Raw genomic sequence first — 27,549 nt, forward strand, 5'->3', positions numbered from 1 at the left:
TATAAATGTTCAGGATATAAAATGGTGCTTAATATTTTTGCAGCAAATTTATGTATATTATGATTTTTTTCCCTGAATCATTGCATTTTCTTTTTCATCTTTTTCTTTATCTTTTTCTCTTTTCTCCCCCCCGCCCCGCCGTGTCATTTTCCTATTCAAGAAAAAAACCTGGTCCAAGTGGATCTATTTATTTTTTGTCCTTAAATTTAGAAGCAGGTGCTTTTGTGTTGTGAGTGTATTATTTTAATAATAAGTAGAACTGTGGACCTACCTTTTATTTGCTGTTTCTTTTAAAAATATATTTTTATTGACTTCAGAGAGGGAGGGAGAGGGAGAGAGAGAAACACCCATGATGAGAGAGAATCAGTGATTAGCTACCTCCTTCACACCCAACACTGGGGATCGAGCCTGCAACCCGGGCATGTGCCCTGATCGGGAATTGAACCGTCACCTCCTGGTTGATAGGTTGTCATTCAATCACTGAGCCACACTGGCTGGGCTTATTTGCTGTTTTTATCTCAAATTATACCTAGAGCTAGGACATATTTTCCTAATTTTTTGGCAAATCTAGTGAATATTTGTTCCACAGTCTGATTATAACCTGCTTTGTTGACATGGTGAACTCTGAGGGGTGTCCTTTGTTGTGAGACTGTGATCAGACCGGCCCCTACTTTTCACATTTCCTCTTTGAAGAGGATCAGGCATTTGACGTACTCCTCATCAAATCATTGTCCTGAGGGGGACTGCACAGCCACTTTAGGGTGGGTTAAAAAGATGGCCTGAACCTTTCTCAGTGCCAACCTGAAATCAGTTAGCTGACATGTTTTGGAGCTTAATCTCATTGCCTTGCTACCTTGTGACATATGTTGGTGAAAGGCTTTCTTAAAATTGGGCCCTAGGCAGCAGATAGCTCTTGTTGAGCAGACTCTTCTGTCCCACTCAGGCCCTTTATGTTTCTTTTCGTGCTCTGTGGCTTGTGTGTGTTGTGTTTCCAGCTCTAACCAGTAGGAGACCCTGTTTTAAAGGGGCCTTCAGAATGAATGAAGTTAGACTTATGGGAGAAGCTGGTGTGTCCAGAGCTCTGCCCACTCCGTCCCCTACTTCGTCCCCACTCTGCCCTGAGGACTGAGAGGCAGTATTGCCCATCAGGTTCAGCTCCAACAGGATGGTGTGCAGTATGGTGACTTGGGACCAGGCTACACCAAGCTTTATTTATTTATTTATTTATTTTTAAATAACAGCTTTATGAGATATAATTCACATACCTTACAATTCACCCCACTTAAGGTATACATTTCAATGGTTTTTATTATATTTGCAGACATATATCCATCACCATAATCAATTTAGAATATTTTCATCACTCAAAAGAAACCCTGTACCCATTAGCAGTTACTCCCTAATTCTTCCTCCCCTCAACCCCTGGCAACCACTATTTTACTTGAAGTCTCTATAGATTTGCCTATTCTGGAAATTTCATATAAATTGCATCAGACAAATGTGACTTCTTTCACTTTACCTAATGCTTTCAAGGTTTATCCATGTTGTAGTATATATCAGTATTTCATTTCTTTTTATGGACAAATACTATCTCATTGTATGGATAGACCACATTTTGTTTATTCATTCATCATCTGCTAGATCTGTGGACTGTTTCTTCTCTTTGGCTGGTATGAATAATGCTGCTTTGAACATTCATGTACAGGTTTCTGTGTGGACCTACGTGTTCATTTCTCTTATGTATGTACACGAGTGTTCATTTGTTGTATAATATTTTAACTCAATGTTTAACTATTTTGTGGCAAGGATTCCACTTGTTTTCAGAGTCTGGAGAGAGAGAGGAAATGAGGAGAAAAGGCACATTCTTGAGAAGTACTTGAATATGTTCTATTAAGGAGGGATTTATTTAGCTGGGTCCTAATGATAACTTATTATTTTTTCTTTATTTTTCTTTTTAGAAGGAAGAGATTGTTGTGACTCTCTTACCAGCTGGTCATTGCCCAGGATCAGTTATGTAAGGGAACTCATCTATTTAGTCATTTTATTATATGTAGAATTGTCTAATATTTGTAGAAATACGTTTTTAAGGTCTAGCAACTAATATGTATAGGGAGATTTGATTATTTTTATGGCACTTTCTTTAATCTTTGTTTCCAAATTGAACTTGGGAGGCTGAGGTGAATATCAAGTTTGAAACATGGGTTTCTTTTTCATGGAAGTCTTTAATAGCTATTTCTCCATTGGTTTTACATTTTCCTATCACATGGATTTTTCTCTCCATGATAAGGAATGATCTCAGTATATAGTTGAGAGTGCTGACATATTTCTGGGGACATCTATTGCAAACTCAGTGGACTTTTCATGTGCCATTTTTTTCTATCCCATGGAACAGGTGGCAGCTGAGTGCCTGGTGTGGTTTAGAGCTTATTAAAATTCCATTAATACTAGGTCATAGTGGCTGTGTTTGGCAGGAAACATTTGCTGTGGAATAAGTATTTGCTTTCTTAGGGTTTTGTATGAGACTGAGAAGTGACTAATATATATTTTCTTTACAGGTTTTTATTTCAGGGTGATAATGGAACTGTCTTATACACAGGAGACTTCAGATTGGCCAAAGGAGAAGCTGCCAGAATGGAGCTTCTGCATTGTGGGGGCAGGTACTGGGCTTTGTGTAAGGCTGCACCATTGAAAAAGTTTTATTGCCCCGTTTGCCCCAAATACAAGCCTTTGCTTCTCTTAGAAATCAAACTTGATTGTAATAGTAAAGCTAATTTTTATTCTTGAAACATTTTTCTTCAACAACATTCTGTGTGTTGATTGGTATAGTAGATAAGTGAATTTGTCTAAGTTTCACTGAACCATATCAACCATATGTGCAAAATCTGTATATTTTATTGTATGGAAATCACTTCTCAGCAAAGTTGTTTTAACAAAATACTCCAAAATGGAATGGAACATCCTGTGAAATAATTGAGGGTTTAAACTTTCTAGATGCTTATTTCGCATTAGCTCAGTGGTCAGCAAACTGCGGCTCGCAGAGCCGCGGTTTGCCGCTCTGTTGACTAATGAGTTTGCCGACCACTGGGATAGGGGCTTAATCCCAAGGAACAACAACAGCCTGTAATTATTGGAATCGAGAGTATAGGTCAGTGGTTGGCAAACTCATTAGTCAACAGAGCGGCAAACCATGGCTCGCAAGCCGCATGTGGCTCGCGAGCTGCAGTTTGCCGACCACTGCTTTAGCTTAACATCAGTTTTTTTTCCCCCCAGGGTGAAAGACATCCAAAGTGTCTACTTAGATACTACTTTCTGCGATCCCAAATTTTATCAAATTCCTAGTCGAGTAAGTCTTTCTGGAGAAATGGTGTGAGACCCTGGGCATGGCATATTTCTAGTAGAAATTTTGTGGGATAACAAATGAGGTCATAATTGTCCCCACTGGCATTAATATTTGTGGAATGTTGGGAATGGAAAGAAAGTATAAGTGTGATATATTTTTTTAATACTTTCATAATCTCAGATTTATTTATTTATTTGTTGTTGAATTTATTGGGGTAACATTGGTTAATAAAATTGTATATGATTTGGGTATACAGTTCTACAATACATTATCTGCATATTGTATTGTGTGTTTACCACCCTAAGTCAAGTCTCCTTCCATCACCATTTAACCCCCCTTTATCCTCTTCTACCTCCCCGCTTCAATAACCATACTTTTGTCTGTGTTCATGAGTCTTTTTATTTTCTTTGCTTAATCTCTTCACTTCTCACCCAGCTCTCAACCCCTGCTCCTCTGACAGCTGTCTGTCTGTTCTCTGTAACCATGAGTTTGTCTCCACTTTGTTAGTTTATTTTTTACATTAGATTCCACATAGAAGTAAAATCATGTGGTACTTGTTTTTCTCTTAATGGCTTATTTCACTGGGTAAGTGATATTCTTAAAATTGTTAAATGCCTTTTAATGAAACATCCTGCCAGGGAGAGTGTCTGAGTGGAATTTTGGAGCTGGTTCGGAGCTGGATCACTCGGAGCCCATACCATGTCGTGTGGCTGAACTGCAAAGCAGCGTACGGGTATGAGTATCTGTTCACCAACCTTAGTGAAGAATTTGGACTCCAGGTATGGTAGCTCTTTCTTTTCTGCTGCTCCTTTTCATCCTCCCCACTTCACCTTTCCTCCCCATCCCAACCCCACCAAAACTGAAAACAAAGATGGAAACAGCCTGTCAAAACGTGTGGCCCAGGTTGGCAGCCCCTCTGAAGTAACTTCATCTTTGTTTATTCATGTCCACAGGGGAGGACTTGGCAGTGACCCAAATAGCTGGGAAGCACCCATTGCTGAAATGTCCCATAGAGAAAGTATTTTTTTCAAAATCCATGGCCCGTGAAATAAATTTAGTGATTATGACCAGCATTGTGAATAAATTTGAACTAGAGAATATTTGCGTATATTGCTTGCAGTCAGAGTAATTATTATTTTATGAACATTTATGGAGGGAATTGGACACAATACACGTATATGTGTACTGGATTACTGTGGAAAACATATTTCTTACTGTGGGTCATGGTAAAAATGTCTAAAACCTGTCCTAGAACACTGAGTCTCTATGGATCTGGATCTGATCAGGCAGGGAGGGAGTTTTCCTTTCCCTTCCCGATGGCCCAGTGCTGGGCTCTCAGGACTCTGGGCCGAAAACCCAGTGTGTGTGTTGTGAGTGCTGCTGAGCAGGGAGCCCCTTCCTGCTGTGCCACATGGAGCCTGTGGCTTCTGCTCTTGTCCCCTAAGACAGGATGGGCTTTTGGTAACGGTGCTGAATAAACGGAGTGCCGGATTACTTGGGCATTTAAGTTCTACCTTGCTTAGACCCCCCCAGCTAACTTGTGCAAAGAATTTAAGGATTATATACAAAGTAATTCACTAAATAAAAAGATCCAGTTTTTTTGCATTTGAAATTTTAAAATTCTTCCATCCCTTCCTTCCTTCCTTCCTTCATAAGTCTTTGACTTCCTAAGTCCTTCTTTCCTTAATTTATTTCTTCCTTAAATCCTTCTGTCCAAATATATTGGTGTAAAGTTTCCAGTTCTTCATTTTAGGAAGGATTTGCATTCATTCTGAGATTTTTGGTGTTAAAATTGCCTTTTTTTCCCTTTGTAACTATTTTCTTTTATTTATTTTTTTACAACAAGCTGAGCCTTTCAGTGAGGCCATCAAGTAAATATTTGCATCCATGAAGGGCTGTGTAGCAGCACCATTCAGATGTAGTAATATACTTCAATCTTATAACAGACATGATCGATTTTTTTAAAAAACTGTTAGAAATATGGGTCTGAATGGAATTAAGATGCTGCAGACAAAAATAATTCTTGTTGTAATCCTCAAGTGAGAAATCCTGTTTTTTTAAAATTTATTTTTATAGTTGAGAGTATTACAGATGTCCCCCAGTTTCCTCCCTTGGCCCCTCTCCATCCGGCTTCTGCCCCACTCCAGGCCTTCACTGCACTGTTGTCTGTGTCCATGGGCTATGCTTATATGCATGTACATTCTTTGGTTAACCTCTTCTTGACCCCCTCTCCTTAAAATGGCCTTTTAAATCAGAATCACAGTGATAATAGGTTGTGTGTACATACACACATGTATTATCCACTGTTTTCCCCCTCATGTCCTTTCTTGGCAGAATATACTGGTAATGACTATTTACCAGTCCAAAATTTGTTTTGTAAATTTTAGCGATGTGTGAAATTGAGCAGGCTGGAAGCTCCTGCTCTGCATGCCTTGCAGGAAGAAACCATGGGCTGAGCAGGGATTGGGGATGGGGGAGAGCAGCCCTTCACTGAACCTCAGTCAACCTGCAGAGAGTCCTCTCTTAATCTCTTTTGGGGAATAGAAGCAATTTCAGATCAGGATTTTAAAAAGGGAGACCAGTGAGGCTTTTGACTAAGGAACCTCAGCGATGATCTATGGCAATTTTTTCAGGCTTCTTTATTATTGTGAGGATGAAAGTTTCTATATCACCCCCCCCCTTTTTTTTATCTCCTTTTTGGAGAGGCCAGAAAAGCAAATTCATTGTTACTTCTTAGTCCTTAATAGACAGATAGGGAGCGGAATAGGGCACAGGGTAAGTGTTTATGCTTGGATTCTTTTTATACCTGTCTTGGTATTAATTGCCACAGCAATTTGGCATTATTCTAATCTGTTTTGTTCAAAATGAGAATACTTTTTTTGGTGCCATTTCATAATCTTTATATCAACTTAGGTAAGTAGGTTCTTGAATAATGTTTCTTTCAATGTTTCATTATAATGTCAATGAGATGCTTTAGGAACTTAACTCTTGTTTTTATCAGCTAGTCTATGGTAAAAAATTGGTTTTGTTTTATGTCATTTTGCTCAGTTCCAAGAACCTGCTGATGATGTTAAGAACTAGCTAGAAGCTTTAGGTAAAACTGATACATTGGCTTTAGTACTTTAAAATGTATTAGCCTTAAAATTCTAAAGGGGACCAAGGTTTTTTGTTTTCTCTGCTTCTGCCCTCCCCGTTTTCATCCAGTAAAGAGGTGTGTGGTAAGGGAGGATGGGTCTCTGCTTCCTAGTCCAGCTCTCTTCCCCCTGCCTATGTTCGTGAGTGATTCTTTTTTTGTTTTGTTAATCCTCAACCGAGGATACATTTCCCCCCTCATTGATATTTAGAGAGTGAAAGAGTGGAAGGGAGGGTGAGAGACAGAGGAACATTTTTTTTTTTTTTTTAAATACATTCCATTGACATTCCACAGAGAGGAAGGGAGAGGGACAGAGAGCCAGAAACATCGATGAGAGAGAAACATCGATCAGCTGCCTCCTGCACATCTCCCACTGGGGATGTGCCCACAACCAAGGTACATGCCCTTGACCGGAATCGAACCCGGGACCCCTCAGTCCGCAGGCCGACGCTCTATCCACTGAGCCAAACCGGTTTCGGCCAGAGAAACATTGATTGAGACACATTGATTGGTTGCCTCCCACACGTGCCCCAACTGGGCCGGAGATTGGGCCTGCAACCAACGTACGTGCCCTTGACCAGAATCAAACCTGACCCTTCAGTCCAAGGGCCAATGCTCTATCCACAGAGCAAAACTGGCTAGGGCAGATTTTTGATTGCTTTTATCTGCTGCGTTCACTGCTGTATATCTAATCTATACTAATAAAAGGGTAACATGCTAATTAGGGCAGATGTCTTCCAGACAACCTTCTGGACATCCTTCCGGACCAAAGCTGCAGCAGCTGTGAGGGCTGAGGTGCGGCTGCGAAGGGCCAAAGCTCAGGCAGACACTGGCGGCTACAAAGGGCCCAGGCTCAGGCCCACAGTGGCCTCCGCCAGGTCGCCTCCTGCAGTGGGAGGCCAGACTGTGGCTTAGGACGGGAGCTGAGGCAGAGGCAGTTAGGGGTGATCAGGCCAGCAGGGGGGCAAGTTAGGGGCGATCAGGCTGGCAGGCAGAGGTAGTTAGCCTAAACCGGCAGTCGGACATCCCCCGAGGGGTCCCAGATTGGAGAGGGTGCAGGCCTGGCTGAGGGACCCCCCCCCACCCATGCACGAATTTCATGTACTGGGCCTCTAGTCTATAATAATAAAAGCTTTATATGCTGATTAGACCAGACGTCCTTCTGGACTACCTTCCAGACGAAGCTGGGGCTGCAAGAGAAGCCGGATCCTGGGTGCCAGAGGGAAGCCGGTGCCAGCAGTGGGGTGAAGGAAGACCTACTCTTGCATGAATTTCATGCATCGGGCCTTTAGTATTTAGAATAAAGCTTGATATATAGTAGGTGTAGAATAGATATTAATTGAATGACTCAGTGGACCAAAGGACTGAAATCCACCAATTGAATCTCCAGAATTTTTTCTTACCACCACCAATAGGTGGTAACACTGACTGGTGGGAATATGACCTTTGTCCTTTGCCTGTTGACATCCTGACAGAATACTAATGTGCACTGAAATGCCAAAAACTAGGTTTCAAGAAAGAAGAGTTCCCTAACTGGATTATTTATCTCTGCATAATTACTCTCAAATAATTTATTTGTAGGAATTACAGATCAAATAATTTTCTTATCTAATTTTCCTCAGGTTCATGTGGATAAATTAGACATGTTTCGAAACATGCCTGACATTCTTCATCATCTTACCACAGACCGCAGCACTCAGATCCATGCTTGTCGCCATCCTAAGGTACAGAGTAAATTGCCTTTTATAGTGGTTTTATTTACTTATATATATTTAAATAATTCTTTATTGTTGAAAGTATTACATATGTCCTCTTTTTCCCCCCATTGATGCCCTTCAGCCTGTCCCAGCCCCCTGCCCCAGACCCTCACCTCTGCATTGTCTGTGCCCATGGGCCATGCATATACGCATACAAGGTCCTTGGTTGATTACCTCCCACCCACACACCCTCCCCAGCCTTCCATCTGAGATTCTGCTCTCTGTTCCATGCTTCCATGTCTCTGGAACCACTCCGTTCATTAGTTTATTTTTTTACTTAGATTCCACATATGAGTGAGATCATGTGATACTTGTCTTTCTTTGACTGACTTATTTTACTTAGCATGATACTCTTCAAGTCCCTCCATGCTGTCTCAAAAGGTAAAAGATTCTTCTTTTTCACTGCTGCATAGTATTCCATGGTATAAATGTACCACAGCTTTTTTATCCACTAATCTACTGATGGGGACTTGGGCTATTTCCAGATCTCAGCTATTGTAAATTGTGCTTCTATGAACATAGGGGTGCATACATTCTTTCTGATTGGTATTTCGGGTTTCTTAGGATATATTCCTAGAAGAGGGATCACTGGGTCAAATGGCAGTTCCATATTTAATTTTTTGAGGAAACTTCATACTGTTTTTTATAATGGCTACACTAGTCTGCATTCCCACCAGCAGTGTACAAGGGTTCCCTTTTTTCCACATTCTTGCCAGCATTTGTCATTTGTTGATTTGTTGATGGTACCCATTCTGATAGGTGTGAGGTGATACCTCATTGTTGTTTTAATTTGCATCTCTCTGATGATCAATGACTTTGAGCATTTTTTTATATGTCTGTTGGTCATTGTATGTTCTCTTTAGAGAAGTGTATCTATTTAGGTCCTTTGCCCATTTTTTAATTGGATTGTTTGTCTTCCTTCTGTTAAGTTGTATGAGTTCCTTATATATTTTGGATATTAACCCTTTATCAGATGTATCATTGTCAAATATGTTCTCCCATATAATGGGCTCCCTTTTCATTTTCTTGATGGTTTCTTTTGCTGTGCAGAAGCTTTTTATTTTGATGTACCCCATTTGTTTATTTTCTCCTTAGTTTTCTTTGCCCTAGGAGATGTAAACATATTGCTATGAGAGATATCTAAGATTTTGCTGCCTATGGTTTCTTCTAGGATTTTTATGATTTCATGACGTACATTTAAGTCTTTTATAACCATTTTGAGTTTATTCTTGTGTATGGTCTAAGTTGGTGGTCTAGTTTCATTTTTTTACATGTATCTGTCCAATTTTCCCAAAACCGTTTATTGAAGAGACTGTCTTGACTCCATTGTATGTTCTTGCCTCCTTTGTCAAAAAATAATTGAGCATAATGGCTTGAGTCAGTTTGTTCTGTTCCATTGATCTATATGCCTGTTCTTGTGCCAGTACCAGGCTGTTTTGATTACAGTGGCTTTGTAGTATAACTTGAAATCTGGTATTGTGATTCCTCCAACTTTGTTCTTCTTTCTCAAGATTGCTGTGGCTATTTGAGGTCTTTTTTGGTGCCATATAAATTTTTGGAATATTTGTTCTGGATCTGTGAGATATGCTGTTGGTATTTTAATAGGGATTACATTGCATCTATAGATTGCCTTGGGTAGAATGGACATTTTAATGATGTTGATTCAACTAATCCATGAACAAAGTATATTCTTCCACTTGTTTATATCTTCTTCTGTCTCTTTTTTCCAACGTCCTGTAGTTTTCCAAATACAGGTCTTTTGCCTCCTTGGTTAAGTTTATTCCTAAGTATTTTAAATTTTTTTGTTGCAGTGGTAAAAGGGATTGTTTGTTTAGTGTCTCTTTCTGAGAAGTCATTATTGGGGTATAAAAAAGCCATCAATTTTTGGGTGTTGATTTTGTATCCTGCTACATTGCCAAATTCATTTATTAAATCTGGTAGCTTTTTGGTGGAGGCTTTAGGGTTTCTGTGTACAGTATCATGTCATTTATGAATAATTAGTGTTTTACTTCTTCCTTTCCAATTTGGATGCCTTTTATTTCTTCTTTTGTCCGATCGCTGTGGCTAGGACTTCCAGTACTATCCTATCTAATAAAGAGGGAATGTGCTAATTGACCATCACTCCGTCACAAAGATGGCTGCACCCACAGCTGAGGCCAAGTTCCCATAAGGAGCCTTAACGAGCAATTAGCAGGGACCTGAGGCTACGCCCTCCCCCGCCCCTGTGGGGCTTGACAGGGGACCTCAGGCTGTGTCCCTCACCTGGCAGGGCTTGACAGGGGATCTCAGGCCATGCCCCCAACCCGGCAGGACTTGACAGGGGACCTCAGGCCACGCCCCCCACCCGGCGGGGCTTGACAGGGGACCTCAAGGTGCTTCCCGTCCTGGTGCTGGGCTAGGGGACCTCAGCTGCTTCCTCCGCCCCAGTGCCAGGCCAGGAGACCTCAGGCCGCGCCCACCACCAGGTGGGGCTTGACAGGGGACTTTAGGCCACGCCCCCCACACGGTGGGGCTTGATGGGGGACCTCAAGGTGTGCTTCCCATCCTGGTGCTGGGCTAGGGGACCTCAGACTGCTCCCCCCGCCCCAGCGCCAGGCTGGGGGACCTCAGGCCACGCCCCCCACCCCAGAACCAGGCCAGGGGACCTGAGGCTGTGCCCCCCTGCCTGGATGGGCTTGACAGGGGACCTCAGGCTGTGCCCCCCACCCAGTGGGGCTTGACGGGGGACCTCAAGGTACACCCCCAGTGCTAGGTCGGGGGAACTCAGGCCATGCCCCTGCCCAGCAGGGCTTGACGGGGGTCCTGAGGCTGTGCCCCCCTGCTAGTGGGGCTTGACTGGGGACCTGAGGCTGCACCCCCATCCTGGTGCTGGGCTGGGGGACCTGAGGCTGTGCCTCCCCGCCTGGCGGGGCTTGACAGGGGACCTCAGGCCATGCCTCCCACCCAGCGGGGCTTGACAGGGGATCTCAGGCCGTGTCCCCCACCTGGCAGGGCTTGACGGAGGACTTCAAGGCATGCTCCCCGCCCTGGTCTGGGCTGGGAGACCTCAGGCCACGCCCCCCATCCTGGCGCCAGGCCAGGGGACCTGAGGCTACACCCCCTGCCCAGCAGGGCTTGACAAGGGTGGGACTGGCTGGGTCTGCATCTAGCCCAATGTGGGGGGACTGGCTGGGTCTGGGTCTCACGTGATTTTGAGGTGCATGTGGGTGGGTAGGGACTTGACTCTGGTTCCTGTGGTGAGCCCCAGATTCTGACAGGAGGAAGGTTTTCATAAACATTTTACTAATTTTCTTTCATCTCTGACACTTCTATTATAGAGAAAGGGCACATAGCAATATTAAATTATTTCCTCTAATTAATCCCTTTTAATGTGCACGAATTTCGTTCATCGGGTCACTACTCTTGAATAAGAGTGGTGAAAGCGGACATCCCTGTTTTGTTCCTGTTCTTAAGGGAAATGGTTTTAGTTTTTGCCCACTGACTATGATGTTCACTATAGGTTTATCATCTATGGCCTTTATCATGTTGAGATATGCTCCCTCTATTCCTACTTTACTGAGAGTTTTTTTTTTTTTTTGAGAGAGAATTTTATTTTATTTTATTTTTTTATTTTTTTAAAATAAATCTTTATTCAGATTATTACAATTGTTTCTCCTTTTCCCCCCCATAGCTCCCCTCCACCTGGTTCCCACCCCACCTTCTGTCCTTACCTCCCCTCCACTGTCCTCATCCATAGGTGTATGATTTTTGTCCAGTCTCTTCCTGAGCCCCCTCTACCCCTTTCCCCCTGAGAATTATCATTCCACTCCCTTTCTTTCTTTTTTTTTTTTAAATGTATTTTATTGATATTTTATGGAGAGGAAGGGAGAGGGATAGAGAGTTAGAAACATCAATGAGAGAGAAACATCGATCAGCTACCTCCTGCACACCTCCTACTGGGGATGTGCCCGCAACCAAGGCACGTGCCCTTGACCGGAATCGAACCTGGGACCCTTCAGTCTGTAGGCTGACGCTCTATCCATTGAGCCAAACCGGTTTCGGCATTCCACTTTCTTTCTATGCCCCTGATTCTATTATATTCACCAGATTATTCTGTTCCTCAGGTTTTTTAATTCACTTGATTTTTAGGTTCACTTGTTGATAGATATGTATTTGTTGTTCATAATTTTTATCTTGACTTTTTTCTTCTTCCTTTTCTTTAAGAATACCTTTCAGCATTTCATATAATACTGGTTTGGTGGTGATGAACTCCTTTAGCTTTTTCTTATCTGTGAAGCTCTTTATCTGCCCTTCAATTCTGAATGATAGCTTTGCTGGGTAGAGTAATCTTGGTTGTAGGTTCTTGCTATTCATCACATTGAAAATTTCTTGCCACTCCCGTCTGGCCTGCGTAGTTTCTGTTGAGAAATCAGCTGACAGTTGTATGGGTGCTCCCTTGTAGGTAACTAACTGTTTTTCTCTTGCTGCTTTTAATATTCTCTCTTTGTCTTTTGCTCTTGGCATTTTAATTATGATGTGTCTTGGTCCTCTTTGGATTCCTTTTGTTTGGGGTTCTCTGCGCTTCCTGGACTTGTAAGTCTATTTCTTTCACCAGGTGGGGGAAGTTTTCTGTCATTATTTCTTCAAATAGGTTTTCAGTATCTTGCTCTCTCTCTTCTTCTGGCACCCCCATAATTCTGATGTTGGTACGCTTGAAGTTGTACCAGAGTCTTCTTACACTATCTTCAACTTTTTGGATTTTTTTTTTGCTTTTTGCTTTTTCAGTTGAGTGTTTTTTGCTTCTTTGTATTTCAATTTTTTGACTTGATTCTTGTGTTCCTCTAGTCTGTTTTTGGGTCTCTGTATAATATTTTTTATTTCAGTCAGTGTATGTTTAATTTCTAGTTGGTCCTTTTTCATATCTTCAAGGGTCTCGTTATATTTATCGGCCTTTTCTAGGATATTCTTGAAAAGCCTTATAACCGTGGTTTTGAATTCTATATCCAGTCATTTGCTTTCCTCCCTTTCTTTCGTTTGTGATCTGTTTCTTTGACGCCGCATTTTCACTGCTTCCCTGAGTTGGTAGGGTAGATATGTGTGCTAGGTTTCCTATATGGACCAGTGGGTCAGCCTCCCCAGTTAACCTGAGGTGGACACTCTTGGTGCACCCCTTTGTGGACTGTGTGTACAGCCTTGTTGTAATTAAGTCTTGATTGTTGTTGGTATCACTGGGAGGAATTGACCTGAAGGCCAGTTGGCTGTAAGGATCAGCTGTGTCTATGCTGGGAGAAGTTCGGTGCTGGAGACAGCCTTATAGGATTAGACTTGCCAAATTGCAATAGCCTCTGTGCTCAGCTTGGATGGGGTGGGGTCTCAGGGCAGAGCAGACAGTCTTGGCTTCCCATCAGCCTTGCCCTTGTGCGCACGTGCGCGGCTTCAGACCTCCGCCTTCCCCGGCTCCCGAGTCTCCGCCCGAGAGTCCAGACTCCCCCCGTAAGAGCGTGGGTCCCCAGGGTCTCACCCGGAACTGGGGTTCAGTGCAGTCAGAACTGGGGTTCAGTGCGGTCGGGGGCTTCCTTCCCCCTTCCGCCAGAGAAAGTCAGCCAGGCTCTCAGCCGCCCTTCCTCTCTGCGCGCACAAAGACCCTTTGCCGTACCTCCAATTCTCTGTGAGCTTTTCTCTTTCCTTCTAGTTGTAGAATTTTCACTCAGCCAGCTTTCCTGTGGTTCTGGATGGTGTCCGTTCTGTCTTTCAGTTGTAGTTTTGAAATTGTTGTGCGAGGCAGCAGTTTAGGTGCTTACCTATGCCGCCATCTTGGTTTCTCCCCTTTACTGAGAGTTTTTGTCAAAAATGAGTGTTGGATTTTGTCACATGCTTTTTTCTGCATCTATTGATTATGGTCATTGATTTTTTTCTTTCAGTTTGTTTATGTGATGTATCATGTTTACTGATTTGCAAATATTGTACCAACTTTGCACCCCTGGAATAAATCCCACTTGATCATGGTGTATGATCTTTTTAATATATTGCTGGATGTGATTTGCTAATATTTTGTTGAGGATTTTAGTATTTATGTTTATCAGGGATATTGGCTTGTAATTCTCTTTCTTTGTAGTGTTTATCTGGTTGTGGAATTATGGTAATGCTGGCCTCATATAAAGTGCTTGGAAGTGTTCCTTCCTCTTGGATTTTTTGGAATAGTTTGAGGAGGATAGGTGTTAGTTCTTCTTTGAATATTTGGTAAAACTCCCCAAACCGTCCAAACCCAGGCTTTTGTTTGCTGGGAGTTTTTTTTGATTACTGCTTCTATTTCATCTATTGTTATTGGCCTGTTCAGGTTTTCTGATTCAGTTTTGAGAGATTGTAGTTTTCTAGGAATTTGTCCTTTTCATCCACATTGTCCAGCTTGTTGGCATATAGTAGTTCATAATATTTCCTTACAATCCTTTGTATTTCTGTGTTGTCAGATGGTTACTTCTCCACTTTCCATTTCTGATTTTATTTATTTGGGCCCTCTATCTTTGTTTCTTGATGAGTCTGGCTAACGGTTTATCAATTTTTTTTTATCTTTTCAAAGAACCAGGTCTTGGTTTCATTGATTTTTTTTTTATTATTGTTTTTTTAGTCTCTGTGTCATTTATTTCAGCTCTAATCTTTATTATTTCCTTCCTTCTACTTACTCTGGGCTTTCCTTGTTATTCTCTTTCTAGTTCTTCAAGTTGTAGGGTTAATTTATTGTTATTTTTCTTATTTTTTTTGAGGTAGGCTGGTAGTGCTTTGAACTTCCCTCTTGGGACTGCTTTTGCTGTGTCCCAGAGATTTTGGGTTGTTGTGTGTTCATTTTCATTTGTTTCCAGGAAGTTTTTTTTTCTTTCTTGTTGCTAACCCATTCATTGTTTAATAGCATGCTATTTAGTCTCCATGTGTTTGAATGTTTTGGGGTGTTTTTACTGTAGTTAATTTCTAATTTCAGTCCACTGTGATCTGAGAAGATGCTTGATATGATTTCAATCTTCTTTTTTTTAAAAAAATGTTTTTTATTGATTTCAGAGAGAAACGTAGAGGGAGAGAGAGATAGAAACATCAATGATGAGAGAGATCATTGATCGGCTGCCTCCACACACCCCTTACATGGGTTTTAGCCTGCAACCCGGGCATGTGCCCTGGATCAGAATTGAACCCGGGACCCTTCAGTCCACAGTCTGACACTCTATCCACTGAGCCAAACTAGCTAGGCAATTTCAATCTTCTTGAACTTGTAGAGACTTGTTTTGTGTCCTAACATGTGGTCTATCTTTGTGAATTATCCTTGTGCACTTGAGAACAATGTATATTCTGCAGCTTTGGGTGAACTGTTCTATAAAGTCAATTAAATCCATCTGATCCAGTGTGTCCTTTAGAGTCACTGTTTCCTTGTTAAGTTTTTGTCTGGAAGATCTACCCAGTGAAGTCAGCGGGGTTTTAAAAGTCCCTTACTATGACTGTATTGTTGTCGATCTCTCCATTAAGGTCCTCTAAAGGTTTTTCTTATATATTTAGGTGCCCCTATATTGGGTGCATATGTGTTTACCAGGGTTATATCCTCTTGTTAAATCGATCCTTTTAGTATTATGTAGTGACCTTTGTTGTCTCTTGTGATTGCCTTCAGTTTGAAGTCTATTTTGTCTGATATGAGTATTGCTACTCTGGTTATTTTTTCTTTTCCATTTGCATGGAAAAATTTTTTCCATCCCTTCACTCTCTTCCTGTGTATGTCTTTTGTTTTGAGGTGGGTTTCTTGTAGACAGCATATAATTGGGTCATATTTTTGTATTCATTCAGCTACCCTATGCCTTTTGATTGGAACATTTAATCTATTTACATTTAGGGTTATTATTGATAGGTACTTATTTGTTGCCATTTTAATTCTGTATGCCTAGGTTTCTCTATTTCTTCTTCTCATTACAGCAGTCTCTTTAGCATTTCTTGTAATGCTGGCTTGGTGATATACTGCTTTAGCCTTTTTTTTGGTCTGGTAAGCTCTTTATTTGATCTTCTTATTTTGAATGATAGCCTTGCTGGATATAGTAATCTTGGTTTGAGATCCTTGTTTTCCATTAACTTGAGTACTTCTTGCCATTCCCTTCTGGCCTGTAGAGTTTCTGATGAGAAATCAGGTGTCAGCCTTATTGAAGCTCCTTTGTAGGCAACAGTTTGCTTTTCTCTTGCTGCCTTTAAGATTCTCTCTTTGTCTTTAATTTTGGAATTTTAATTGTGATGTGTCTGGGTGTGGGCCTGTTTGGGTTCTTCTTGCTTGGGGTTCTCTGTGCCTCCTGGACTTGTGTGACTTTTTCTTTTACCAGGTTAGGGAATTTTCCTGCCATTATTTCTTCAAACACGTTCTCTATCTCTTTCTCCCTTTCTGACTCTTCTGGCACACATGCTATTCGAATATTATTATGTTTCACATTGTCTCACTGCTCCCTTAAGCAGTCCTCCTGTTTTTTAATTGTTTTTTTTTCTTTTTGGTTCTCCAACTGAGTGATTTTTTTTTAAGACAGTCTTCTAATTCACTGATTCGATCCTCAGCTTCCCCTTATCTGTTGTGTATTCCTCCCAATGTGTTCTTTATTTATGCTATGTCATTCTTTATTTCTGTTTTCATAGTTACTACATCTTTTCTCATGCTACTGAGCATCTTTACCATCATTATTCTGAACTTTGTATCAGATAAATTTCTTATCTCCACTTCATTGATCTCTGCTTCTGGAGAATTCTCTTGTTCTTTTATTTGGCAGTTGTTTCATTGTCTCCTCATTTTTGCTGCCTGTTTGTGTTTGTGACTGTGTATTAGGTAGATCTGCTACACATATCATTCTCTAGTGTGGGACAGTGTCAAACACTGCTTATGACTAATTAGATCAGGCAAAGATTCAAAGCTTCAGGAGCATGCTCTGTCTAGACCAGTGGTTGGCAAACTACGGCTCATGAGCCATATGCGGCACTTTGGCCCCTTGAGGGTGGCTCTTTCACAAAATACCATGGCCTGGGCGAGTCTATTTTGAAGAAGTGGCGTTAGAAGAAGTTTAAGTTTAAAAAATTTGGCTCTCAAAAGAAATTTCAGTCATTGTACTGTTGATATTTGGCTCTGTTGACTAATGAGTTTGCTGACCACTGGTCTAGACTGATAGGATTTTGTCTTGAATTGCCCTCAGGCAGTCGTCCACAGGTGTGGCAAGAGTTTTTTTCAACAGGGTAGGGCAGTGGTCGGCAAACTCATTAGTCAACAGAGCCAAGTATCAACAGTACAACGATTGAAATTTCTTTTGAGAGCCAAATTTATGTAGGGTACTCCTAAACTGGCCTTTGCTAAAAACTCAAGGGGCCAAAGAGCCGCATGTGGCTCGCGAGCTGCAGTTTGCCGACCTCTGGGGTAGGGCAATTGCTTCTGCCTAGACTCTAGGCCCTAGAGGCTAATTGTTATTCTCAGTCTCTTAACACATTGCAGACGGATCACAAGAATTCTCGCTTCATATTACACAGTGTTTTAGAAAGTATCATACTTTAAAAAGACATTAGCTTGTAAGATCATGTAATAAATAACTTCAAAATGCAATGGGTATTTAATTTTAAAGCGTGCCTTTAACATTTATGTAAAAGGTTTTTTGTACTCGTTCAATAGAAACTTATCTGGCCACTGGGTAAAGCTAGCAATAAAACTACTGGTCCACAATGTGTTAATGGGCCTAAGCAACTCTCCACTGTGGGGGCAAGGTGTTTTCCAATAGGGTGGATCAACTGTCTTTCCCTCAGGCAAGGTCACCCGTTTAGCAAATGTCTGCATGAGAAAGATGACTTCCAGAGCATGAGGGAATGACTCAGCATAGGAAATCGGGGTGTTGTCTGCCTTTTGAGCTCTAACCCCCCGATCCTGGCTTCTGCTTACCCAGCTGCCTTACACTCTGCCCTATCTTTGTCAGTGCACAAGATGGGTGACTCCACAAGGAATTTTGTGCGTTGGCCCTTTAAGCATGTGCCTGAATTTCCAGCCATCTCTCCCCCGCAGACAGCAGCCCTGCTGCTTTTCACAGCTAGATGTTATGTGGGTACCCTTCTCAGTTCTGGTGCTCTCTGCTGTGGGGTCCTGGGTGGGGATTAGATCCCAGAGTTCTCAGTGGTAACCCCCCACAGTTGAGATACCTCTCCAGACCTTCAGTTGCTGTCTGTGGGCACCCATCAACCCTTTCCTGCCTCCACTCCTCCTATCAATCTCTGTGCGGTATCCACTTTCAGTCCTCGGTTATCAGGGTTCTCTCCAGTGAGTCTAATGTTGATTATTCAGGAAGTTTTTTGTATTTTAGTTGTATTTCCAGTTTGTTCCTGGGACCATATCTGTGCAGCATCCACTTACTCTGCTGCCATTTTTAATCTCACTTTTTATATTGTGTGTGGGATCCAATAGAAACAGAATTTTAGGTCTTGAAAGAACCTCAGAAATTTCATTTTTGAGGCTCTTCAATTACAAATCTAAAAACTGAGGCTGAGAAATACGTTATTAGCCCAGGTTCATGTAACTGTCTATTATTGGGTTCTATTTCCCATAAACTTCATAATTAGTAAATATACACAAATAATTATGGTTTTTTAGTGACATACATGTTAATCTGTAATGAATTATGTAATGAATAATTTATTTATGATGAAATTAGTGAAGTATTAGAGCTTATGATTTAAGAAAACATTTACAATCCATTGATATTTTTGAACCTCATGACGTGCACATTTATAAATATTTTTCTTCTCATTTGAGATAAATATCTAGATATAACTTTGCTTTGAATTTTGAAATAGTTACATGTTTTGCTGGTCTAATTTTAAATGAATGCTTCTAGTATCTTTGCAACTCAACTTGTATTTTGTTTTTAATGCCGCCATAAAACTTCCTCTTATTAGCCGAAACCAGTTTGGCTCAGTGGATAGAGCATTGGCCTGCGGACTGAAGGGTCCCGGGTTCGATTCCGGTCAAGGGCATGTTCCTTGGTTGCGGGTGCATCCCCGGTGGGGGGTGTGCAGGAGGCAGCTGATCGATGTTTCTCTCTCATCGATGTTTCTGGCTCTCTATCCCTCTCCCTTCCTCTCTGTAAAAAATCAATAAAATATATTAAAAAACACACACAGACACACACAAAACTTCCTCTTATTAAATGCCCTTCTGTTAGTAAATGCCAGTTATTAAGTTTTGAATTTGTCTTTAACAGTTTTTAAAATTTTAATTTATATAGTCATTCTGCATCACTAAAACTAATTAGTGATCTTCAGATGCAGTGGTATTATTCATGATTTAAAATTTCCTTTAAATTTTAATGTATCTTAGCATTCAAATGCTGAGTACTTTTTATTTTAGTAAAAGCTGCCTTTATATACTTAGATAATCATTGTGGTAGTAATATTGGCTTCATTGGCAAAAAACCTAATGTGAAGTTGCTCTGCTCTAAAATAAAGCATAATTGAATTTTTAAAATTCTTTTAAAAAGTATGATCTTATTGATTTTTAGAGAGAGGGGAAGGGAGAAGGACAGATAGAAACATCGATGAGAGATAGCATCAATCAATCGGCTGCCTCCTGCACATCCCCTACTGGGGATTGAGCCCATAACCCCAGCTTGTGCCCTGACTTGGAATCTAACCAGTTACCTCTTGGTTCCTGGGTCGACATTTAACCACTGAGCCACACCAGTTTGGGAAAAAAAAAAAAGCAAGCTTATCCGCAGAATGGAATACTCTACTTCAGACTACTGTAGGAGAGCTACAAGAAATTACTTGGATGATAGTTAGGCTGCATGTTATAATTTGCATTCATGAGTTTTTCTTTCTTTAAATTTTTATTTATTGATTTATTAAAAGGAGGGAGGGAGGAAGAGAGAGAGAGGGAAAAAACATCAATTTGTTGTCCCACTTATTTATGCATTCATTGATTGAATGCATAAATATATTTATGAATGCTTATATATTCCCTGACTGGAGATCAAACTCAGGATAGTGCTCTAACCAACTGAGCTAACTGGCCAGGGCAGTTTATTTCATCATTTGTTTGTGTATATATGCACATACATATACACAGCCAGAGAATTCGTGGATGGATAAAAAAATGTAGATACAAAAAAATGAAAACTCCTTTTCTGTTGGACTTAGTCTTTGATTCCCTAATATCCCACAAATCTTATAATTGGCCAATTTCTTTTTTCACTCTGAGTTTTCTCACATCCCACAAAGTAGCTTAATTTGTAACCTACACCTGTAATTTCCCACACGGCTACTTGCTTTGAACAACTTTTAGCAGCTTAAGAGATTTCTTAAGTTTCATAGTGTCACAAATATTGAGCAGAGCACAGCTCACAGAGCCCTGTGACAGCTAATACGAAGCCTCAGAGGAAGCAGCACTAAAGGCTCTGGATGATGTGTGACAAATGACGTGCATGTGGTTTTGAAGGATCCTGATCTAAACATAATGTTTTTGGGACAATAGTCCCATTGTTTTTCAACCTTTTAAAAACACTTTTATTCTTTTCCTCCAACTTTATTTTGAAAAATTTAAAAACTATAAAGTTATGAGACTGGATTCCCCAGTTTGTTAACACTTTGCCACATTTGCACTCTTGCCCACCCCCCCTTTCTCCCTCTCTCTCTCTCTCTCTCTCTCTCTCTCTCTCTCTCTCTCTAACCAGAACTGCCTCACTCCACCTCCAACCCATTTGAGAGTCAGTCACAGACTTCATGATACCTCACCCTAAACCTTCAGCACATATCATTGGAGAAAAGATTCTCCTGTACAACTACAATATGCTTCCCACACTCACGAAATTTAACACGGTTATGATATGATTGGGTATTTTATGGTCCATACAGTATTCAGTTTTCCTCAATTGTCCATTAGTATCCTTTATAGCTTGTAGAGTGGAAACAGGGCATCTAGGATTTAATGAAGAATCATTAAAGATGCCTCTTTAGTGTCATTTAATGGAGGTTACATCTCCAACATTTTGCTTTTCTTCCATCACATTGATATTTTGGAGATTTCAAGCCAGTTGTTTTGTAGGAAGTTTCTCACTTTGGAATTAGCTGATGGTTTCCTCATGTCTCCATTTATTTTTTTTCATGTCTGAAAACTTACCTACTTCTTTTGTTATTGAGACCTTGCCTGGAAACATATTTGTTGACAAAAAACAAAACAAAACAAAAAACTGCTTTCCTATATTTTTAATTTTTTTTTCTTTTTTTTTTTAGGCAGAGGAATATTTTCAATGGAATAAGTTACCCTGTGGAATTACTTCCAAAAATAGAATTCCACTCCACACAATCAGCATTAAGCCATCCACAATGTGGTTTGGAGAAAGAACCAGAAAAACAAATGTAATTGTGAGGTAAGAAAGCACTGTTATAGGTCTTCTGAGAGAAATCCTGCTTTGAGGTAAATTGTCTGATTTATTTTAGTTTTAAATTCAATCTAGCATAAGCCTAAGAAGAGGATATCTGCACTAATAAAAGAGTAAGATGCAAATTGACTGTACCTTTGCGATGCCCACCAGCCAATCAGGAGTATGCAACTTAACCCAACAAAGATGGTGGTTAATTTGCATATGCAGGCACTGAGTGTCCAGGGGGCGGGGCGGGATGCTTGCATGGTTGCCATGGCAATGATGCAGGCGTTCCGCACCGCCCCAGCCACTCCAGGCCTCTAGGCAGCGTGGGAAGGTGGAAAGGCGGCTCTGGGCTGGAGCGAAAAGGTGGCTCCGGCTGGAGTGAAGGCAGTGCCAGCAGCCAGGAGAAGGAAGACCCATTCTTGCATGAATATTCGTGCATCGGGCCTCTAGTATTATAATAAAAGAGTAATATGCAAATTGACCCTAACAGCAGAAAAATCAGTCGCTATGATGCACACTGACCACCATGGGGCAGATGCTTAATACAGGAGCTGCTCCCTGCAGGTCAGTGTGCTCCCTGAGGGAGAGTTATGCTCAGCCACAAGCTGGGCTAATGGCTGTGAGCGCAGCGGCGGTGGCAGGAACCTCTTCCACTTGTGTGGCAGCGCTAAGGATGTCCAACTGACGGCTGAGGTCTGATCCCCTGGGGAGCGGGCCTAAGCTGGCAGGTGAACATCCCCCAAAGGCCCCCGGGCTGCCAGAGGGATGTCTGATTGCCAGCTTAGGCCCGATACCCTGGGGAGCGGGCCTAAGCCGGCAGGTGAACGTCACCCGAGCAGTCCCAGACTGTGAGAGGGCGCAGGCTGGGCTGAGGGACTCCTCCCCATCCCCCCCCCACCACCGAGTGCATGAATTTTCATGCACCAGGCCTCCAGTATATTATAATTGTGGAAAATAACTTCTGAACTTAAAACTAAAGAGAAGCTGATTCAAACTTGTCTCATGGTTAATACCATCATCCAGTATTTCCTGAGGCCCAGCTAGTTGGGTAGATAAGATGTTTGGAAACTGAGTATTTTGCTTGGCAAGGAGGTGGTAATGGATTGATGTCGGAGGAAACAGAGCCCTTAGTGAAATATAGGAGTACCATAATGATCATCATTTTGGGGCAACATTTCCTTAATATTAGCTGTTGAGAATGTCTACAGATATTTATATTTCTGGAAAGAGTCCCTTTGTGTTCCAGGAATAAATTCTTAATTGTAACTTATTTTTGCTGGAATAGCCTAATGGAAAGGCTTGAAATTAAGAACTTAGCTTAGTTTTGATAAGTGGCCTTTTAATTCTGTGTTTTTATTTCCCTTTAGGACTGGAGAGAGTTCATACAGAGCTTGTTTTTCTTTTCACTCATCCTACAGTGAGGTAAGAGGATCCCATATACCCATAACCCTGTTGCCAACTGCTCAGCAGCCTCCATGGTTGTGAGCAAATCTCCTTGAAGACTTGGTGTGGCTTTTCCTAAAGAAATGCAGGGAAAATATTTCAGTAAATGAGTACGTTAACTAAGTACAAACGAAATTGCTGTTATTACCTGTTTTCAGCCTAAACATTGAAGACTATATATATGATTAAGGTTTTCTTCCCGACTTGCTTCCTAAATGTAATTTAACTTCCCTACTTCAATTGTATTGTTCATCTGTCATAAAAAAAATCGTAAACATTATTTGAAGGAGTACTACAGATAAAACCTCATTATAGGCAGCCTTAATGTCCAGATTCTTGGGCTCTTCCAAAATTTGATTGTATAAAAATCCACTTAAAAAATACCTCTTGAATATTCTGCAGTGGGGAAGAACAAAAATGATTGAGCTATAGACCTTGTCTTTAAGGAGGATGTAGTATACTACAAGTACCCAGTTTTAAGAGGGTGTAAAATGGGTTAGTTAATGCACTTCTTATATAGAAAGTTGACCAGCTAGAATGGGAACTTGATATATGTAATTTATTTGCAAAATCCTCATGCATTGCCAAAATAAATGCTAGCTAGCATCTAGAAAGAGATTCAGTAATTTCATGTGTTGGAGAAAAGCAATATAAAAGCAGGCTTTTATGACACTTTTTAAGTCATATGTAATTTTAATTTTACCATTTCTGCACTTAAAAATCCATTTCCCTGATAACTGTTGTTTTTGTATTTGGGATACATGGATTCAGCTCTGCAGCAGTGAGCCGTGGACGTGTTAATGATTTGAACAGGTGGATTCTTCCAGGACTCCAGGTAGTGGCATTCTTATCAAGTCAGCCATATTATAAATAATTCTTCATGTTATCAAAATATCACAATGACATCTCTATTAAATAACTGACCTTAACTTCCAGGTACAAATAGGTTATCTGAGAGTAGCTTGGAAATAATTCATTTTGGTGGTATATAATTTGTTTTCTTTATCAATTTCTTCTGAATCTTAGGTTGTTGTCAAAGTCCCTTCCTGATTATTTGTCCTTGGTGTAGCATCTCACTCAGCATCAGAGTCCCTTCCTCTTGATTGACAAAGTATCCTTTCTATGTCAGCCACAGGGAGGTCATCTAATCAGGGGAAAAGGACAGGGTAGGTCTTACTTTTTCAGTCAGATCGACTTCTGTCTTATTTCTCTTCTTCAGTATAGTTAGTAGCCACGTTGGAAAGCATAAGCCTTCATGGGACTTTATAAAATTACCTCCCATTAAGGATGTATTTCTCTGCGACTTGAGTAGAGATGGTTGACCCACTTCCTCTCTTCCCATTCTCCTTAGATCAGAGCCAGTTATCAAGCACATAGTGGGACTACTCTGAGCTCTGCTTAGTCTTCTTCTTTCATAGTATTTGATGAGAGACAGGCTTTCCTGAAAATTGGTTTAATATGCCTATATCCTATATATAGAACATGAACTATATTTAAAAATGTAAATAGTAGGTTTAAATATAATTTCCTGTCAGTTTTTTCTAAATACAATTGATCTTTGTTCATGGATTCCTTATTTGTAAATTTGCCTACTCATGAAAATTTGTTTGTAAGTCCCAAATCAATACACTAAGTGCTTTGTGGTCATTTGCAGATATGCATAGCAGAGTGGTGAAAAATTGCAGACACTCGCTGTGCACATTCCCATCTCAGAGACAAGGTTGCACAGGCGGCGTTCTGCCATCTCAGAGTTTGAGCAGTTATTCTTTTTGTGGTCTATTTAATGCTGCATTTGTCATGTTTTTGTGCCTTTTGCTGGTGATTTCACTGTTTAAAGTGCTGTCTAGTGTTCCTAAGTGTAAGAAGCTGGCTTGTGCCTAACAGAAAAAATACATGTATTTAATAAGCCTCATTCATTCAGGCATGAGCTATAGTGCTGCTGTTGGCCATCAATTCAATGTCAGTTAACCAACAATATATTTTAAGTAAGGTATCTTTATTTAAAAAAATTTTTTTTTATTGATTTCAGAAAGGACGGGAGATGGGGAGAGAAACAAAAATGATGAGAGAGAATCATTGATTGGCTGCCTCCTGCACACCCCACACTGGGGATCGAGCCCGCACCCCAGCCATGTGCCCTGACCAGGAATCAAACTGTGACCTCCTGGTTCATAGGTTGACCCTCAATCACAGAGCCACTCCAGCTGGGCAAATAAGGTATCTTTAAATAGAATCACACATGAAACAAAGCAATGTATTGCTTGGTTGCCAAAAACACTGTGACCAGAGGTTCACAGAACCTAACCCTGCATTCCCCCTAGAAGTAGTTGTTCAGTGTTCGCTAATTCAGGATTCATGGTAACTTTATAGAATACTAGAGGCCCAGTGCATGAATTCGGGCACAGGTGGGGTCCCTTGGCCTGGCCGGTGATCAGGGTCGGGGCCATTCAGGGCCACGGGAAGTTGGCTAGCCAGGGGGAGGGGCCATAGGAGGTTGGCTGTGGGAGCACACTAACCACCAGGGGGCAGCTCCTGAGTTGAGCATCTGCCTCCTGGTGGTCAGTGTGTGTGACAGTGACCAATCGACTGGTTATTTGGTCACTTAGGCTTTTATATATATAGATAACTACTGTGAATAATGAAAAGGCATCACATTGTACAAGTGAGAGGGGGTGCCCTTCTGTTGGGTATCTTAACTCCTGTAGCCACTTCATCTCTGATTAGAATAAGTGAATTATTAGTGGTACAGGCTTGGCCTTACTTTCTTTATTCTTACTCCCTTCAAAATCCTCCAATTTCTACCAGCCTCAACTTTGGATTGATTATGCAAATCATACAGGTTGTACGCAGCTAAATAATGGTTTCTGCTTGTATGCCTGATCTGAAAGTATAAAGGAAATTATTTATGAAAAATATTTGGAGAATGGATCTTCCTGTCTTTTCCCATCTTGATTAGGGTAGCCACTTTATTTTAATATGAAGTTATTGGTAATTCCTGGGTTCTTACCTCCTTTGATTTGGTCCTTTATTTGAGAAAGTTGGATACTAATAATTACTTTATGCCTCAATTTCCCCATTTGCAGAAGGGAATAAATATATTTGTGTTCATTATCAGCTTTGCAATGGATAATTTTATTGAATGTTAAACTAGGTACTGGACAAAGCAATTTACATGCATTAGCTCATTTATACTTTTAGATGAAGAATTGAAGACTTAGAAACTTTAGGTAACTTGACTGAGATCATAGGTTCACCAAGATCGAGTAAGTTGAAGCTTGTTTGGGGTTGTAGAGATGTTTTGAGGAATTGGTGACAAATTTCCTCTGTTAAGCATTCTGAGCTTTGCAGGAAATCAAAGTATTCATGAAATTTTGCATGTAATTATACTTGTTTAGGTTATAATAAACTATTACAACAAATAAAGCAACCTCAAAGATGCAATTCCCTTTGTATTGCTAACAATTATGTAGGTGGAAAGAAGTATAATTCTTTTTCTTTTTTAATTAAATTTATTGGGGTGGCATTAGTTAATAGGATCATATAAGTTTCAAGTGCACATGTCTATGATGTAAGATCTGAATATTGCATTGTGTGTCCACCATCCAAAGTCAAGCCATCTTCCATGACCATATATTAGGCCTGCTTTTCGCCCCCCCATTCCCACCCCCACCTCCTTCCCTCTGGTAACCACCATACTGTTGTCTATGAGTTTCAGTTTTATATCCCACATATGAGTGAAATGTATGGTTCTTAGCTTTTTCAGACAGACTTATTGAGCTTAGCATCATATTCTCAAGGTCCATCCATGTTATTGCAAATGGCATTATATTATCTTTTCTTATGACTGAGTAGTATTCCGTTGTATATATGTACCACATCTTTTTTATAGAATCCTCTATTGCAGAACACTTTGGTTGTATCCCTGTCTTGGCCACTATAAATAACTAGTGGTCCGGTGCACGAATTCATGCACATCGAAAAGAAATTAATTAGAAGAAATATTTTAATATCACTGTTCGCCCTTTCTCTATAATAGAATTGTCAAACAAATTCATAATTGACAATGATAGTTTGAAACACATGTGTGCGATTGGTGCTAGTGAGAGATTTATATGTATCATGCATGCGCGAGTCAACTTAGCCTTTTATAGATATAGAATAAACTTGCTTAATTAGACCTGCTTTCTGATTTAGCTAAACTTTTTCCAGCCCAGTGAAGCACCCCAACTTCTCTTTCAGGTAATTGTCAGCAACACAGCAGTAAATATCAACACGAAGCAGATTATTATTGTAGATCAGGCAGGGAGAACAAAGGGTAAAATATTTAACTGCAGCAGTGTTTCACCATATTCTGCACAGTGAGAAAACCTGAAGTCATTTTCAAGGTCCACCATTTCTTACTTATTTTCAGTCGGGTCAAGTTTCTAAACTTCCTAGATCTCTTTTTTCCGGCTAATGAAAATAGGATTCTACCGAGTCTCCTATCTACCTACTCCA

At 40.7% G+C, this 27,549-nt stretch overlaps 1 protein-coding gene across 3 annotated transcripts in view; it reads left to right on the plus strand.

The window, feature by feature from the left end:
• The window catches only part of DCLRE1C (DNA cross-link repair 1C), a 66,583-nt gene that overhangs the window by 11,855 nt on the left and 27,179 nt on the right, over window positions 1-27,549 (plus strand). For 2 of the 3 annotated variants that reach the window (XM_080644661.1, XM_080644662.1), the window contains 7 exons: window positions 1,959-2,014; window positions 2,556-2,657; window positions 3,271-3,343; window positions 3,979-4,119; window positions 8,096-8,197; window positions 21,473-21,609; window positions 22,977-23,031. In XM_080644661.1, the coding sequence (XP_080500787.1) occupies window positions 1,959-2,014; window positions 2,556-2,657; window positions 3,271-3,343; window positions 3,979-4,119; window positions 8,096-8,197; window positions 21,473-21,609; window positions 22,977-23,031 (666 nt within the window). Of the gene's footprint in view, window positions 1-1,958; window positions 2,015-2,555; window positions 2,658-3,270; window positions 3,344-3,978; window positions 4,120-8,095; window positions 8,198-21,472; window positions 21,610-22,976; window positions 23,032-23,823; window positions 23,888-27,549 lie in introns of all 3 variants that reach the window. The other variant, XR_013959201.1, reaches the window with a different exon arrangement.

The sequence above is a fragment of the Plecotus auritus genome (genome assembly GCF_963455305.1).
Source record: "Plecotus auritus genome assembly, chromosome: 1".
NCBI lineage: Eukaryota > Metazoa > Chordata > Mammalia > Chiroptera > Vespertilionidae > Plecotus > Plecotus auritus.